General features: G+C 34.4%; 1 protein-coding gene, 1 non-coding gene and 1 pseudogene across 5 annotated transcripts; all 3 read left to right on the top strand.

Annotated features, from left to right (window-relative positions):
• The first annotated feature begins 1,218 nt into the window (after nucleotides 1–1,218).
• Nucleotides 1,219–5,385, top strand: LOC105129927 (serine/arginine-rich SC35-like splicing factor SCL30). 4 transcript variants are annotated; one of them, XM_011032465.1, is made up of 9 exons: nucleotides 1,345–1,456; nucleotides 1,729–1,815; nucleotides 1,852–1,939; nucleotides 2,048–2,125; nucleotides 3,471–3,635; nucleotides 3,729–3,766; nucleotides 4,361–4,427; nucleotides 4,503–4,685; nucleotides 5,041–5,385. In XM_011032465.1, exons 2-9 carry the CDS (start codon nucleotides 1,737–1,739, stop codon nucleotides 5,159–5,161), a joined length of 819 nt encoding a protein of 272 aa, XP_011030767.1. In that variant the 5' UTR covers nucleotides 1,345–1,456; nucleotides 1,729–1,736; the 3' UTR covers nucleotides 5,162–5,385. The 4 variants fall into 4 exon arrangements, with proteins under 4 accessions (XP_011030695.1, XP_011030615.1, XP_011030538.1 ...); XM_011032393.1 differs by lacking the exon at nucleotides 1,345–1,456 and adding an exon at nucleotides 1,219–1,248 and having other exon boundaries at nucleotides 1,729–1,939; XM_011032313.1 differs by lacking the exon at nucleotides 1,345–1,456 and adding an exon at nucleotides 1,255–1,338 and having other exon boundaries at nucleotides 1,729–1,939.
• Nucleotides 5,386–8,459: 3,074 nt separating this feature from the next.
• On the top strand, nucleotides 8,460–11,191 carry LOC105130170 (elicitor-responsive protein 1-like; annotated as a pseudogene).
• Nucleotides 11,192–11,914: 723 nt separating this feature from the next.
• TRNAK-UUU (transfer RNA lysine (anticodon UUU)) lies at nucleotides 11,915–11,987 on the top strand. Its single transcript has one exon. It is a non-coding gene; the product is annotated as a tRNA-Lys (tRNA).
• Nucleotides 11,988–13,684: the final 1,697 nt, after the last annotated feature.

The raw sequence follows: 13,684 nt of genomic DNA on the forward strand, positions 1-13,684 counted from the left end.
GATTTATGCAACTCGTGGGCTCTTATTAGCTTTAAGTTTGAATCGTCGGCTAGTTGAATAGCCCATCTCAAATCAAGGCCCTAACGCGAGGAATAATTTCGGACACTCCCGAATCCTGTTAAAAACCAGATCGAACCGCCGCTTTTCCGGTTCACTGGGGTTCACACGGTGAAAAATCCACCACCAATTCCGCTTTAGAAACAAAATCGATGTCTTCTCCTATCTCTCATTAGCAAAAAAAATAAATATATTATTTTACCAACTTTACAGATCACTGTTTATCAAAATAATATTTCATGCTTTACTTGGTTTTTTTTTTTTTTTACAGTTTATATATATTTTAAAAAAAATTAATCTACATGATAATGAATTTTATAATTTATTTTTTATAATGTTATTATAATTTTATAATCTGTATTATATATTTGACGAGTTAATTTAATCAACCAGAATTGTTTTCTTTACCAATTAACTCTTTTCTTTTTTGGATTTATCTTCTTAAATCTAATTTGAAAATTAAATTTTATAATTTATTTTTATAAAAAAAAATTTATCTTGTAATTTATACTATTATTTTAATGAATTTGCCGAAGTTGATTCAAGTTATATTCTTGTTTTTTTAAATTATTTTTAATTTAAATTCTTAACACTTAGTTGATAAAAAATTAATATTCATAATTTTTTTATTTTTTTTATATTAAGAGTTAACCTAAATTATTTTTATTATTATTTTTTTAATTTTATTATTTGATATCATATTTATTAAAAATTAAATTTTATAATTTATTTATATTTAATTTTTATAAGTCTTCTTGATTTAACATGAAAATTGACATACTAACTCAAATTAATCCAAATAAATCAAACATATAATATTTTTTTAAAATATTATATTTAATATTTTTTTAAATTAAATTATATTTTTATTAATAGTTTTTTCGAAACATTAAAATTATGAAATTAACCGACTAACATTGAAATATTCTCTTTAAATTTATTTTAAAAAATTTATTATAAAAAATATTAATAATATTTAAATATTTTTTTATGTTAAACAAATTATAATGTAACCATAATACGTGCTAGTGATCTAGCCTTTGAAAGTGCAATCCAAATAAAAATTTATGTTACTGAATGTTTTTAATTCGTTGTTATTTTAATATTTAAAATAAATTAAAAAAGGAATATTTAAATATATTTTTAAATAAAAAACTCACAAGTCTCTTCCCAAACGCTATCTACGTACAGGTAATAAGCCAATTTTTCTCCCTCCTCCTACCCCTCATGCCCCCAAATCGTAAAGGGACACAACCCCCCTCTATATTCTGAAAGGACCTGGTAAAACCCTAATTCTCAATTATGTTGTATAGAACCGAAATTGAAGCTGAATACTCTTTATAATTGGAGTTTTTAGTTGATCGTGTAAAAAGTGGAGATCAATTGCTCTTTCTGATTGGTAAAGTTTGGTTCTTGATATGACTTACCAAGTCCGCGGAGTCAATTAGTAGCTAACTTAAATTAATTGTCAGACTGGAAAAAAACAAGTAGGGGGATTTGGGGTTCTGGAATTGTGTTTTAAAGATTGATTTTCTTTACTTTTGCATGGTCTGGCTTAATTTTTACTTTAACTGGAAAAGATTATGCAATGAGAAGTCTTTTTAACTTTTGTTAAAAAGATTCAATTTATGTGTTAGATTAACATAAATGATAATGTTTTTGAATTGATAGGTTGTATAATGAGGAGATATAGTCCACAATACTACAGTTCTCCAAGGAGAGGACATGGAGGGCGAGGAAGAAGCCCACCAAGGAGAGGCCGTGGGGGGCGAGGAAGGAGCCCACCAAGGAGAGGCCGTGGAGGTGGTGGTGGTGGGTATGGGAGAAGCAAGGACCAAAATAGTGGAAGCCTCTTGGTTCGGAACATTCCTCGTGATTGCAGGTGTTTGGAACTTCGCCCATTGTTTTTTTTTTTGGTGAATTAGGTTTGCGCTTTTAAGAGAAACCTTTTGAAATTTTTGCTGATTTGTTTGTTTATCTTGGTTCAAAGACCAGAAGAACTTCGAGGGATATTTGAGCGATTTGGAGTTGTAAGAGACGTCTATATTCCTAAGGACTATCACACAGGGTGAGTTTTTTTTTTTGGCACGGGGAAGTGGTTAAATCTTTAATGAAATATTCACGTGGTTTTATTCGTATTTTCTGTATCAGTTATATACGTAGTATATGTTTTATATTTTCTTGTTCCACTTTACTTTGCTTCTTGACTTATTTTTGGGGATGTTTGACAAATTTATTGGATTCATGCAATGCCTACCATAGCTATCCACGAGCCAGTTTAAGGGAATCATTTGCCTTAGCCTTTGAAGGAACCAATCATGAGCAGTAATCGTTTGACTGATGAAAAATCTGGTTAGAATGAGTGTTCAATAGGAGCACAGATGGTGTGAAATTCTTTTAAGTGTGTGTGACTTTCAATGTTCTCAGCATTGTTGTTTGTTTGTTTGTTTTAGTTGATAGCAAGCACACAGTAAAGGTAGTCATTCTTTTGAAAGGATGTGGTAAGTAGTCGTTTCCCTCAACCTTGAAAGTAAACTAGTTTTTCTCATCTATGCTTTGTTGTTTGTTTGTTTTAGTTGATAGTAATTAGGAGAAATCTTGGGAGTGACCAATCAAAGTTTTAAATTAGTAAGTCTCTTTTTGTACCAAAAAAAGGTGAAAAATCTTCTCTTGGATTTTACCTTCTGATTCTATATTCGTAGTTTCAAATTAGCTACTTCAGTTACAATCTATAATGGGCATGGGAAAACATATCTGAATTGCATTCTAAACTATTTCAGGGTTATTGTTTTCTTTTTCATAGTGAATTTGATTCTGAACTGGTTTGTCAGGGGGTATGTTGGTTTGAAGTTAAAAATCAAGACCAAGCCCCACAAAGGGGGTATGTTGGTTTGAAATTAAAAATCAAGACCAAGCCCCACAATTGATGAAGACCTACCGTTTATCTTTCCCTAACATGCTGGTCTCAAGAGTAATGTTCAATGAAGAATGTTCCTTTATGAAGAGAAATTAAAAAATACACAATCACTAGAAGTTTGAAGAGGAAGAAGATTGATTCCTGACAATTGAAGACAACTTGAGGAGAATTTAAGTTTGGGGAACGTTGGTTTGAGTTGCATCTTATATTTACAAGCATGTGAAGAATTTTCAAGTGACTTGCTATTTTGAAGTTGCCTTTCAAACTTGACTGTTAAAGAAAAGGTCAGCCACTAAGCCCACTCTGTGTAAATTCATGTCCACGCATGGGTAAGTGCTCTAGAGCTAGATTGTAGATTTGAAAGGAAAGGTACCAAGTAGTGATATTATGGCAATCCCTAGGCAAGCTGTTTTAGTCAATCATATCAGAAAGTCGATGTTTGTTTGTACACAACTTTCCATACTTTGATTGACACTTTGTCATGTCTTATATGCAGGGAACCTCAGGTGTTTGGGTTCGTGCAGTTTGTGGAACCATATGATGCTACGGAAGCTCAGCATCATATGAACGGACAAGTTTTTGCTGGGAGGCAGATGTTTGTGGTGGTAGCAGCAGAGACAAGAAAAAGGCCTGAGGAGATGCGCCACAGAGCTAGGGTTAGGTAATCTCTAATCCATATGCATAAACCATGTGATTTTAATGTTGCTTTCTTACTTTTCTTAGATTTCTGACATTTTACTTGTACATTCCACAGAGGACCATCTGATCATGGAGGACGATCATCGTATTCTCGTACGCTATCACTTATTTTTGTTTTATTTTTATGGACCATGGTTTATTGAAGTTGTTGCCACCTTTTTATGTTGTCCAAAAATAACTTTGTTCAGCTCAGCTGATTAATTCGACAATGATACCGTGCATGACTTGTTTCTTGCATTGCTTGAAGACCATGTTTTTTATGTTTTTGCTTTATGGTTCTGGCAGCTATGCGTCTTCCTAAGTGAACATTTATCTTTGACAAAATTGGAGTCTTTGAAATCATTGTAGTTTTGAAATTGTGGTGGTTTTGATGTTGCAGCAGTGGATCATCATGATTCTCATAAAAGTAGCATTGATGTTATTTAAAAAAAAAAAATGTTGAATTTTTAGCTCCATGAGGAAAAAGATTGTGGTCAGATAATCCTAGAAAATATCTTGGTACGGAGCCTGAACTTTTGTTATCAAGGTTTATTAATATCTTGCCAGATGAAATGAGATTAGTGACTTTCATTTATCAATCAAATTACTGAATTGGTATCAAGCTTTCATCCTTGCTGTCTCCATTGTTGGGACCCTGAATTGGTTTGCTGCAAAATTAATCACTGATCTGTATCAAATATGCTTCAGGACGTTCTCATTCATTTTCACGGTCCCCTCGCCATTATCATGTTTCCAGGTCTCGGTACCGGTCTAGGTAAGCTTCATGGTTTCAAATTGGCCATTGTATTGACCCAATTCACATCTGAAACAGGTTGAAACATATTCGCAGGTCATACTCTCCTGCCCCACAACAGCGAGACTACTCTCCTTCCCCAGAGAGAAGGTATGCAGACCATCTAAGATCTCCTAAAGGTCCTCCTCCAGAGCGTGATGGTGGCCGCAGCTGCAGGCTGTATTCTCCACATTATGGCCATGGTGATGATCTTAATAAAAACAACAATGGGTTTGGCAAGTAAGTGACTTGTCCTCTACTGCTGTCATCATTATTTGTTTTAGGCATTCCATGCCCTTGTAGTGGGTTTTCATGCAGAAGTGATTGATTGGGCACAAGTCATGAAAAAAATGGTTAATTTCATGACAGCAAATTCCTTGTTTATGAGAACACAATATTATACTGGTATGACAGGAATGCTGCTCAGGTTTTTAGGCCATGTAAGAAAACTAAGCAGTTTTATATGTTATTTGTCGGTTGAAGTTAATTTAGAAGGGGATGAATGCACTCTGAAGTCTGTTTATGCCTATAAGTTGACATAAATTTCTTTGCGATATATGCATTTAAATGACAAGCGAAAACATGTTCATTATAGGAAATTGGCATGTGATTTTGTGGAAGCACGGGCTTGGAGGCCGTCTCCTGGGAGACCATCAAGTTCACCTTATGGATCAAGAACTACGTCGGCTGACTTGTCACCAAGGCATGCTAGATAGGGCAAATGATAGTGCCAGGGTTAACACGGTTTTCTACATGCATCAGCAAATGGTAGCAGCTCTATGTTGCCTTGTGTGGATGAATAGGAACATCTGAAATTTTTCCAAAACCCGCATGTATACATGGTTTGAATTCTTCCTTAGCGCACTTCTACTGACTTAATGCGATGCAACTTTCCAGATTTTACCTCCATATTTCATGATATTATTTTCTTGATTTTTGAGTGGATCTGTTGGCCAGACACATGTTCAAAGTATTTATCACGAGTGGCGCTCTCCTGTTTAAAATTCCCCTATTTTTATAAAGTAGTTGGCTGGGTTTATGACGCCTCATTTAAAACTATCAAAAATAAAAACCAGCTCATTATTCTCTCTTTCAAGTTTCAACTTAGAAACCGTAAGACTCTGTTAAACCCAAGCAAATTAGCAACAATTAACCCCTTTTTTATCCGATTTACCATCTAAAACAATTTTGCAAAGCTCATTTTTCCAAGTAGAAAGCTTCGTGTATATAGAAGTTGAATTTTTTTTACCTGCCTTTCATATGACAGTCATGAAGCTGACTTTCTTGCATTGCTTCAATCTTTAGAATATATATTATCTGGGAAATTCTTGGTCTTTCAAGTTCCTCACAAATAAGATTTTCTTGAACTAAATTATCAGTTTAGAAACTGCTAACATTTAATTTTCAATCGGTTGAGTTCAATAACGTAGACAAATCCATAAATAAAGGGAAAGAACCCGGAGTAACAAGAGAGAAACAAATGGAAACAACACAAAGTACAGGATTGTCGCAACCCATCAAGTCTGTCGAGCAAACTGTGGAATCCGATAAAATCAAGACTGTCCGTGAATATTTGAGACCCAGCCCACCATCGCCGCTCTATCAGCACAGCCGAGAGCCTTTGCTTCAAGACAGGTAGTGGAAAGAATTGTTTGTCAAAAAACGAGACTGCCTTTCGTGTGGGAGGAATAGAAATTTCATTCTTCACGATATCAGTGTTTTGGGATTCAAGAAGTTAAAATTGTAAAGGGAATATTAATGATTTGGTATTTTGTTTTATAACATTCTTACTTTCTTTTGTAAGAGAGCTGGGGTTTCATTTTCCTTTTACTTCGATTTATTGTTGGATAATTCTAAATCAGATATCATAATTAAATCCAACACCAATTGATGGGAATGGAGGGATTTTAGATAGGAGACTGTTCAATATTTAGGCTTCTTGCAACGCTACTGAAAGCCGTCGATCATAACATTCGTAATTATCATGGAGCTAGTCACTTTTGATGGCTTGACAGTGATGAACAGGTAAAAAAAATCATTAAATACGCTGTAGCAGCCATTAACTGCAGATTAACAAGAATATTACTTGTATTGATGAAAACTTGACCTGAAAATACTTTGAATTGTAAATCTAGGCTTGTAGACGGGTTCTAAGTTTGATGACCAGAAAAGTCGATGCCTCCCCATCAGACGCGACGCCATGTAGAACACTTTTTTATTTATTTAATTACCTTCATTTTCCTTTTTATTGTTTTGTCTTTTCTCCTTTGATTCGTTATCTTTATACATGATTTTGCTATACGATTCTCACGTTCTTTCCTTGAATCAGCTAATAAATTGAATTTACGCGATGAACCAATTAATCTGAACCTTATCTTTAAATTTATTATAAAAAATACCTTATTCCAATTTTCATTCAACTCAGCTGCTCTCGGTTGCCAATGATCTCACCGCAACAAAAATGTATAGTTATTGCCGGTGAGAAATTATTAATGGTGTGAGTATCCATGTTTAACCAATAAGTAGCAATGACATGAATTTAATCTATCAATTTGTATGGAAATGTAGCAGTCATTAAAGTGTTGTTCTCACAGTTTTTGATAATTCTTGAATTTTTTTAGCTTGAAATTAATTTTCTATATATATATATTCTTTTGATGAGTTGTGTCCAAAATAAATTTAAAAATTTTAAAAATATTATTTTAATATGTTTTTAAATAAAAATATTTTTTAAAAAAAACAACGGAAACTACGATAAAAAAACACACGGTGTCTCTAAACTACAGCACTCCTGGATGAAAATCAAATGCCCTGTCAAACATCCAGTCATGGTAGATCATGACTGGATATTAAGCATGCAGCCATCCATCTGCCCATCAACATTCATAAAGCGTTTTGATCAGGGTAACTACGCAAATAAACACAAGATTTTCATTTTTCTATTCATCACTATTTCCTTTTTTATATTATATTGCAAAAAAAAAGGTGCAATCCTATTTTTTTATTATAATGATGTAAACTAGATAAAATCTAAATAGATACATAATTAGTTTATAACTACATAATTGTCTATCGAGTCTATCAGAAAATTTCTTTTATTTTTTGTTTTTTAATCTTTGAATGAGAGGTTAAACCAAAGTCGCATTCAAATCTCAATATAGAAATATTTGTGTAAAAAAAAAAAAAAAACTTAACAAATCTTTTACTCCCTATCCTCACTTTTGGGGTCAGGTGTTACCCTCTAGAATTACTTTTTCCTTCTATTTTCTGTGTGCTAGGTGAGGGGAAAGAAGGTGAATAATTTCCCCTCATTTCCCCCTCTACCATAGGCATTAAAGTAAATTGAGCCCAACAAGTGTTGTCTAATAATAATGTCAGTTGAAATTATTTTCATAAAATGATTTATAGTTGAAAGAATACCAAAAAAATAATCTTCAATTTAATAAATGTTATAATTAAAGATATTTTAAAAATATTTTAAAAAACACTATAATAAAATAATTATCAATGTAGAGTATGTAATGCCAGCTTGTGTGTAGCCATCAATATTAATAAATAAATAAAATCAAACAAAAAAAACAACATAAAAAAACATATCTCTTAGCTGCGTTTATTTTATCAACTCAGCTACGCACGTCTGCTCCAATAACGCTATCCCAACTAGTCAATAGTCATGTTGAGGAATTTCTCATGTAATAGCATAGACTATTTAGTATATATTACAGCCACCACTTGATATAAATCTATCTGGGGCCTTCAACTATGATTCAATCTGGCAAAATAATAAGAACAATAAAACTAGTCATCATCATTTAGAAAAGAAGAAAAATAAGAACAATGAAATGATTAGACCGAAGACAACCAATAGTTTGTCATTTTTAAATCTTCACCCCATCATTGTAGCAACTATATATTTGTCCATGATGTAAATGCAGTCAAAACGAGGCTCAAACAAAAACCCTTGAAGGAATCGCATTGAATCCTAGCTCAAAACCCAGATAGAGCAAGAAAGAGATGGCAGTTGGAATATTGGAAGTGCAGCTGGTGAACGCAAAAGGCCTCAGAGACACTGATTTCTTTGGTACAACATGTTTTTGCATTTCTATACGTATTTATTTCAGTGTCCAAAGTTATGTCTATGATCATGTTTTTTCTCTCTCCTTTTTTGATCTTGTCGTCACCTTTTTCTTGGTACTCGCTGTTCTGATAACTTAAATGCGTGTCATGATTGATTTACTCTGATTTTATTTCGTTCATCATCCTATTTTCTTGGTTTTCGGCCTTTTTTGGCGCATTTCTTTTATTGAATTGCCATTTCCGTGTCTAGTTTCAACCCCAGTTCAGATACAGATTGTTGTGTAATTTTATTAAATGGGATGCATGCCTGTAATCTGGTAGACGATAGTAGTGAAATAATGAACAATTGCCATTAATGGCCGTGGATCATGAACAAATTACATATATATTCCTTAAATAATGTGATAATAGACATGACATGCCTTGGTGGACTTGCAGAGGCAGTAATTGGGGATGAATCCTCTCATTGAAAAATGAAATACGATGAGAACTGAACCACTGAAGTCTTTCGTTTTTTTGGTTCTGAATATGAACTGAAGATTTTAATTTCTTTAGTTTCAATATGATGTCAGGTGATATGGACCCATATGTTCTAGTGCAATACAAAAGCCAAGAGCGCAAGAGCAGTGTAGCTAGAGGTAATTGACGCTTTACTTGCGCAAAATGATATTTTATAACTGATATCTATTATGTGCACTTACTAACTTGATGCTTCTGGCCCCCTAGTTTATATTTATCACCAGGCTCTGTGCTGCTAGGCTTTGAGGATTACTGGATTCAAAAGTAAAAACAACCACCGATTCTCTCCTTAGACCAATACCAAATCACAAAACTTAGTGACTGATCAATGAAGACATCGTCCCAATAAGTTATGTCAACAGGGTATTTTTTAACCCTGTCAATCGTTGCTAAAAGTATACCAAAAGAGAAGAAACATGCTCCATAATTACAGTAACTAGTAAATGAATGAATCCCTTATGTTAACCAGTAAAAGTAAATGATCCAGGATCACTTTGGTAAAGGGAGGCGAACCATTCATGACTCAGTAGGCAGTAAATGAAAACAAAGAATCGAGAATGTTTAGAGGAGCCAAGGTCTAGAATTAACCAATTTTCTAGCAACGAGTGTGCGTGATTCAACACTGCTTGCATTGCTTTAGATGAAACTATTATATTCCAACAGCAACATTTCCTGCATTTTTAACATTGAAAGCAAGGCGAAGCAATGCTAATTTTCACATATTTTTCTCTTGTTCAAGCGCAATCAATCATATTCTAAGTTCACCTATTTATTTCAACGATTGCTCAACGGAAAAGCAATCAAGAATCTTAAACAATCATACAAATAGAAAGAGGTAAGGCTAGAATTTAATTTTAATGAGCATGCGGACTGTGTTTACGGCAAATTTTTCTTTAATATAACCTTTTTCTCTGTGAAAATATCAATGGTGCAGGTCAAGGTGGTCATCCAGTTTGGAATGAGAGGCTTACATTTAAGGTCGAGTATCCAGGACAAGGTGGCGAGTATATAAGCTCAGTCTTAAAATCATGGACAAGGACACCTTTTCTTCTGATGACTTCATTGGTGGAGCCACGTAAGACATATTGTCAAAAAATAGCATATAAATTACAATTCTGAAAGTAATGGTTTTGAAAAAGCTGTGACTGCGTGGCTTACTTCGAACAAAATGGAGGAAGATTTTATATGAACCAGGTAATTGAATTGGTTCGGTAGAGAAATTGCCTCAAACCATGACAATCCTACAAATGAAGAACTTCAGGGGTGCTTTATCAAGTACTACGGTGAAATATATGCTGTGTGAGCATATTTTAGTTGATACACTAGGATGAGAAAGTGTCTTCAAGCAAAATGAAGAAGAGGAATCTGAACAGAGTTACAATTTCTATTCACAGATAAATCCAATAATATTTAACGAATTGCTGTATTGTTAGGCATGCTGTTATGTTAAATTTACTTCTCCATTTTCTTTTTCATGAAGGATCTATGTGAAGGATTTGTTGACATCAGGAGTGCAAAATGGAACTGCCGAACTACATCCCAGCAAGTACAGGGTGGTTGATGCTAGCCAATCATACGTTGGAGAGATTCAAGTTGGTGTCACTTTTACTCTCAAGGTATATAATTTTTATGCTTATATGATAAGAGTGTGGTGTTTTCTTTCTTGGTTTCTCACTTCTCTGAATTAGCAGGGAACTGAAACGATTTTGTTTCATCGAATGCTAGCATCGGTGATTTTGTCCTCGACTGAAAAACTTTCTAGAATACTACAGTACTGGTTTCTTGTAGCTAACAGATGGTGTTCTCTTGAAAAGAGGGGAAATGACACTACTTTTGATGTTATAAGCACCATAGAAGTTTAGCTACCCCAATTGATGCCTGAAGCACCGATCAATGAGCATTGTTGGCAACAACTCGGAACAAAATAAAGTCGAATCAATGACAAAGTTTGAATAAAAGAAGTAAATGCAATTTTACTTTCTATAATCCATCTTGGTTGGTTAATATTGTCGTTTTTTGTTGCATTCTGCGGGAGGAACAAATTTATGACGGGGAAGAGTATGGCGGATGGAATGAAAGCAGTTTTTAAGTCTCCTGCTGTTTTGTTTGAGATGAACTTCCAATGCTAGCAGTAGCTTTTATGGTTTGAAATTTTTGGAAGGCTATGCTACTTCCTATGATCTTGTTCTTATGTTAGCAGATGAGGGTCTAGCTCAAGGCTGCATGGCATTATAGTGTTTGTTTAAAAGTTTCCATTTTCTTTTCTTTTTAAGATTGTTGTCTATGTTAATCTGTTCTGCTACAAATTTTTTTTAAGGAATCGCTTATTTAAATACGTGCACATGAACAAGAGACCAAAATAACCAATTAGATGATATAGCAAGAATCAATAATATTTCACTAAGAGATTTGCTCCATCTGTGGTCTCAGGTTCGAGTCCTTGGTTGCTCATATAATGATCATTGGAAGCTTACATGGTCGTTAACTTCAGGGCCCATGAGATTAGTCGTGGTGCGCGCAAGCTGGCTCAGATACCTATGTTAATCTAAAAAAAAAAAAAAAAAAAAAAAAAAATATTAATTTTAAAAAAAAAAAAAATCAATAATATTTCACATCATGAATTGATGAAAATCTGCAAATGACCATTAGAGAAGGTCAAGATTCAAAGAAAATTTGATTTTTTCTTTAGAATAGTTCCTGTTGCCACATTATTTAATGAATAATTTAGGTAAATAAGCATTAAGCAAATATGATATGGTAAACTTGCTCTCTCCCTCTCCTTTTGAACTCTACTTCTGCCCTCAGGATTTGAAATTGAGGAATTAATCTATATTTAATAATATAAATAAAGTATGTTCAACAATTTCAACGAAGCCGTCTTAGCTCAGCTGGTAGAGCGCATGGCTTTTAACCAGGTGGTCGTGGGTTCGATTCCCACAGACGGCGATTTTGTTTTTCGTTGACTTTTGTGCCAGGTCAACTAACGGACATTCTTCTTTTTCACGGTAATAATTGGAGCCGAGTTTTATTTTCCCCTCGTGAATTTGAAGTATGGCAATCGTAAGTTGGCGTTGCTTATTCACTGAGATGAAATAAAATACTTAACTGTAATTGTTAATAAAGTCGTTGTCTATATTATCTCTCTCCTTTTACATTTAGTTATATTGTAAAAAAATATTACTCTTTAAAAAGAATTGGCAGAAAAACAAGATGAGTGGCAGCAATGCATGGACAAACTTAATCAGGCTCTGATTCTTAAGGAGCGGACGAGTAATGTTGAGATACAGAGTGCTCGGAAAGAATTAATAGATGTGAGAATTTCAGCGCTTCTGCTTTCCTCTTACCTTGTTAACCAGCAATGGGAATTAGTGTTCTCCTCTAGGGTAATTCTTATCAAAATGATGGGCGGGGGGTGGTGATTTTGCTTTTGAAATATAAGAAATCGATCAAAATAATAGGAGAGGCTGATACAGAACCTTTTGAAGATGCCTGCCTGCATGGTTTCTCTGAAGATCATGAGGAGAAATCGAAGCGGATATGCTCTTTGTTGCAACATGACGTTACCAATCCAATATGGCATCCCTTCAAGAAAGAGTTTGTTGACGGGAAATTCAAGTACTTTCTGATCCTTATTTTCATTTGTGAATTGTTTTCCCCTTGTCAGTCTTGTTAGGAAATTCTTGTTATTAGAGACTCAGTGTTGATGCTCCCAAAGTTTTATTGTAAGGCGATTTAACGCCATTGATTTAGTCTAAAGTATAGACAGCATTGTAGATGTTGCATGAGGGAATACGCGCCCCAAAATGCTACGCGTAGAAATGAATTCGCCTCTTTTATCTACTTGCTGCGATGCTGGGAGAATCATACTTGTACTATCAAGTAGTTAGCAGCATGTTAATTCGAGGCTATTTGTGGAAAGTAATTGATGCTTAATGCTCCTCTGACAGTGATTTATTTTAATCCTGCCCAATAGCTGAGCTATAATTGTTTGAAACTGCAGGAAGTAGTAGACGAAGATGACAGCAAGTTGAAGGAGTTGTGAAATACGTAGGCCGAGGCAGCTTACAGAGCTGTAGCTGATGCATTAATGGAGTTGAACGATTGCAATCCTAGTGCGAGGTATGTTATTCCTGAACTTTGGAGCTTAAATGATGGCAGAAAAGCCAGTTAGCAAGAGGCAATCAAGTGCATTATTATAGAGTTGAAGACTTGCAAATCTCTTAGACGGAAAAGGTAACCGAGCCACTGTTAGCATCCAGACTCGCTGGGTCAATAATTCTCAATCAAGTCAGTTCTGTAGAGCACATGCCATATTATGAACTTCCTGATTAGCTAAGTTAAGCTCCTCTGAAGTAATATACTGGAACCAAGCTTGCGTAAATATGAAGGGAGGAAAACCGAAAAAATTAAAGAAAGCGTAGTTTAGGGAACTTTTATGCTGCATTAAACTGAATATACGCATCTGTATTGAATCGAAGCGGCTATTAACTGAATGTGCTTAGGACTCCACTCCCTTGGTGATTCTCTTCTTGCTCGTCCTCCACCAGTGTCCTTAGAACAACAGTTGAAAAGGTGCATAGTTGCAACGTCCAGAAAAATTTTAGAAAAACAAAGGAAACTCAAAAGCAGAACAGAACAGAAAA

The sequence above is a fragment of the Populus euphratica genome, unplaced genomic scaffold (assembly GCF_000495115.2).
Source record: "Populus euphratica unplaced genomic scaffold, PopEup_1.0 scaffold1.1, whole genome shotgun sequence".
Lineage (NCBI taxonomy): Eukaryota > Viridiplantae > Streptophyta > Magnoliopsida > Malpighiales > Salicaceae > Populus > Populus euphratica.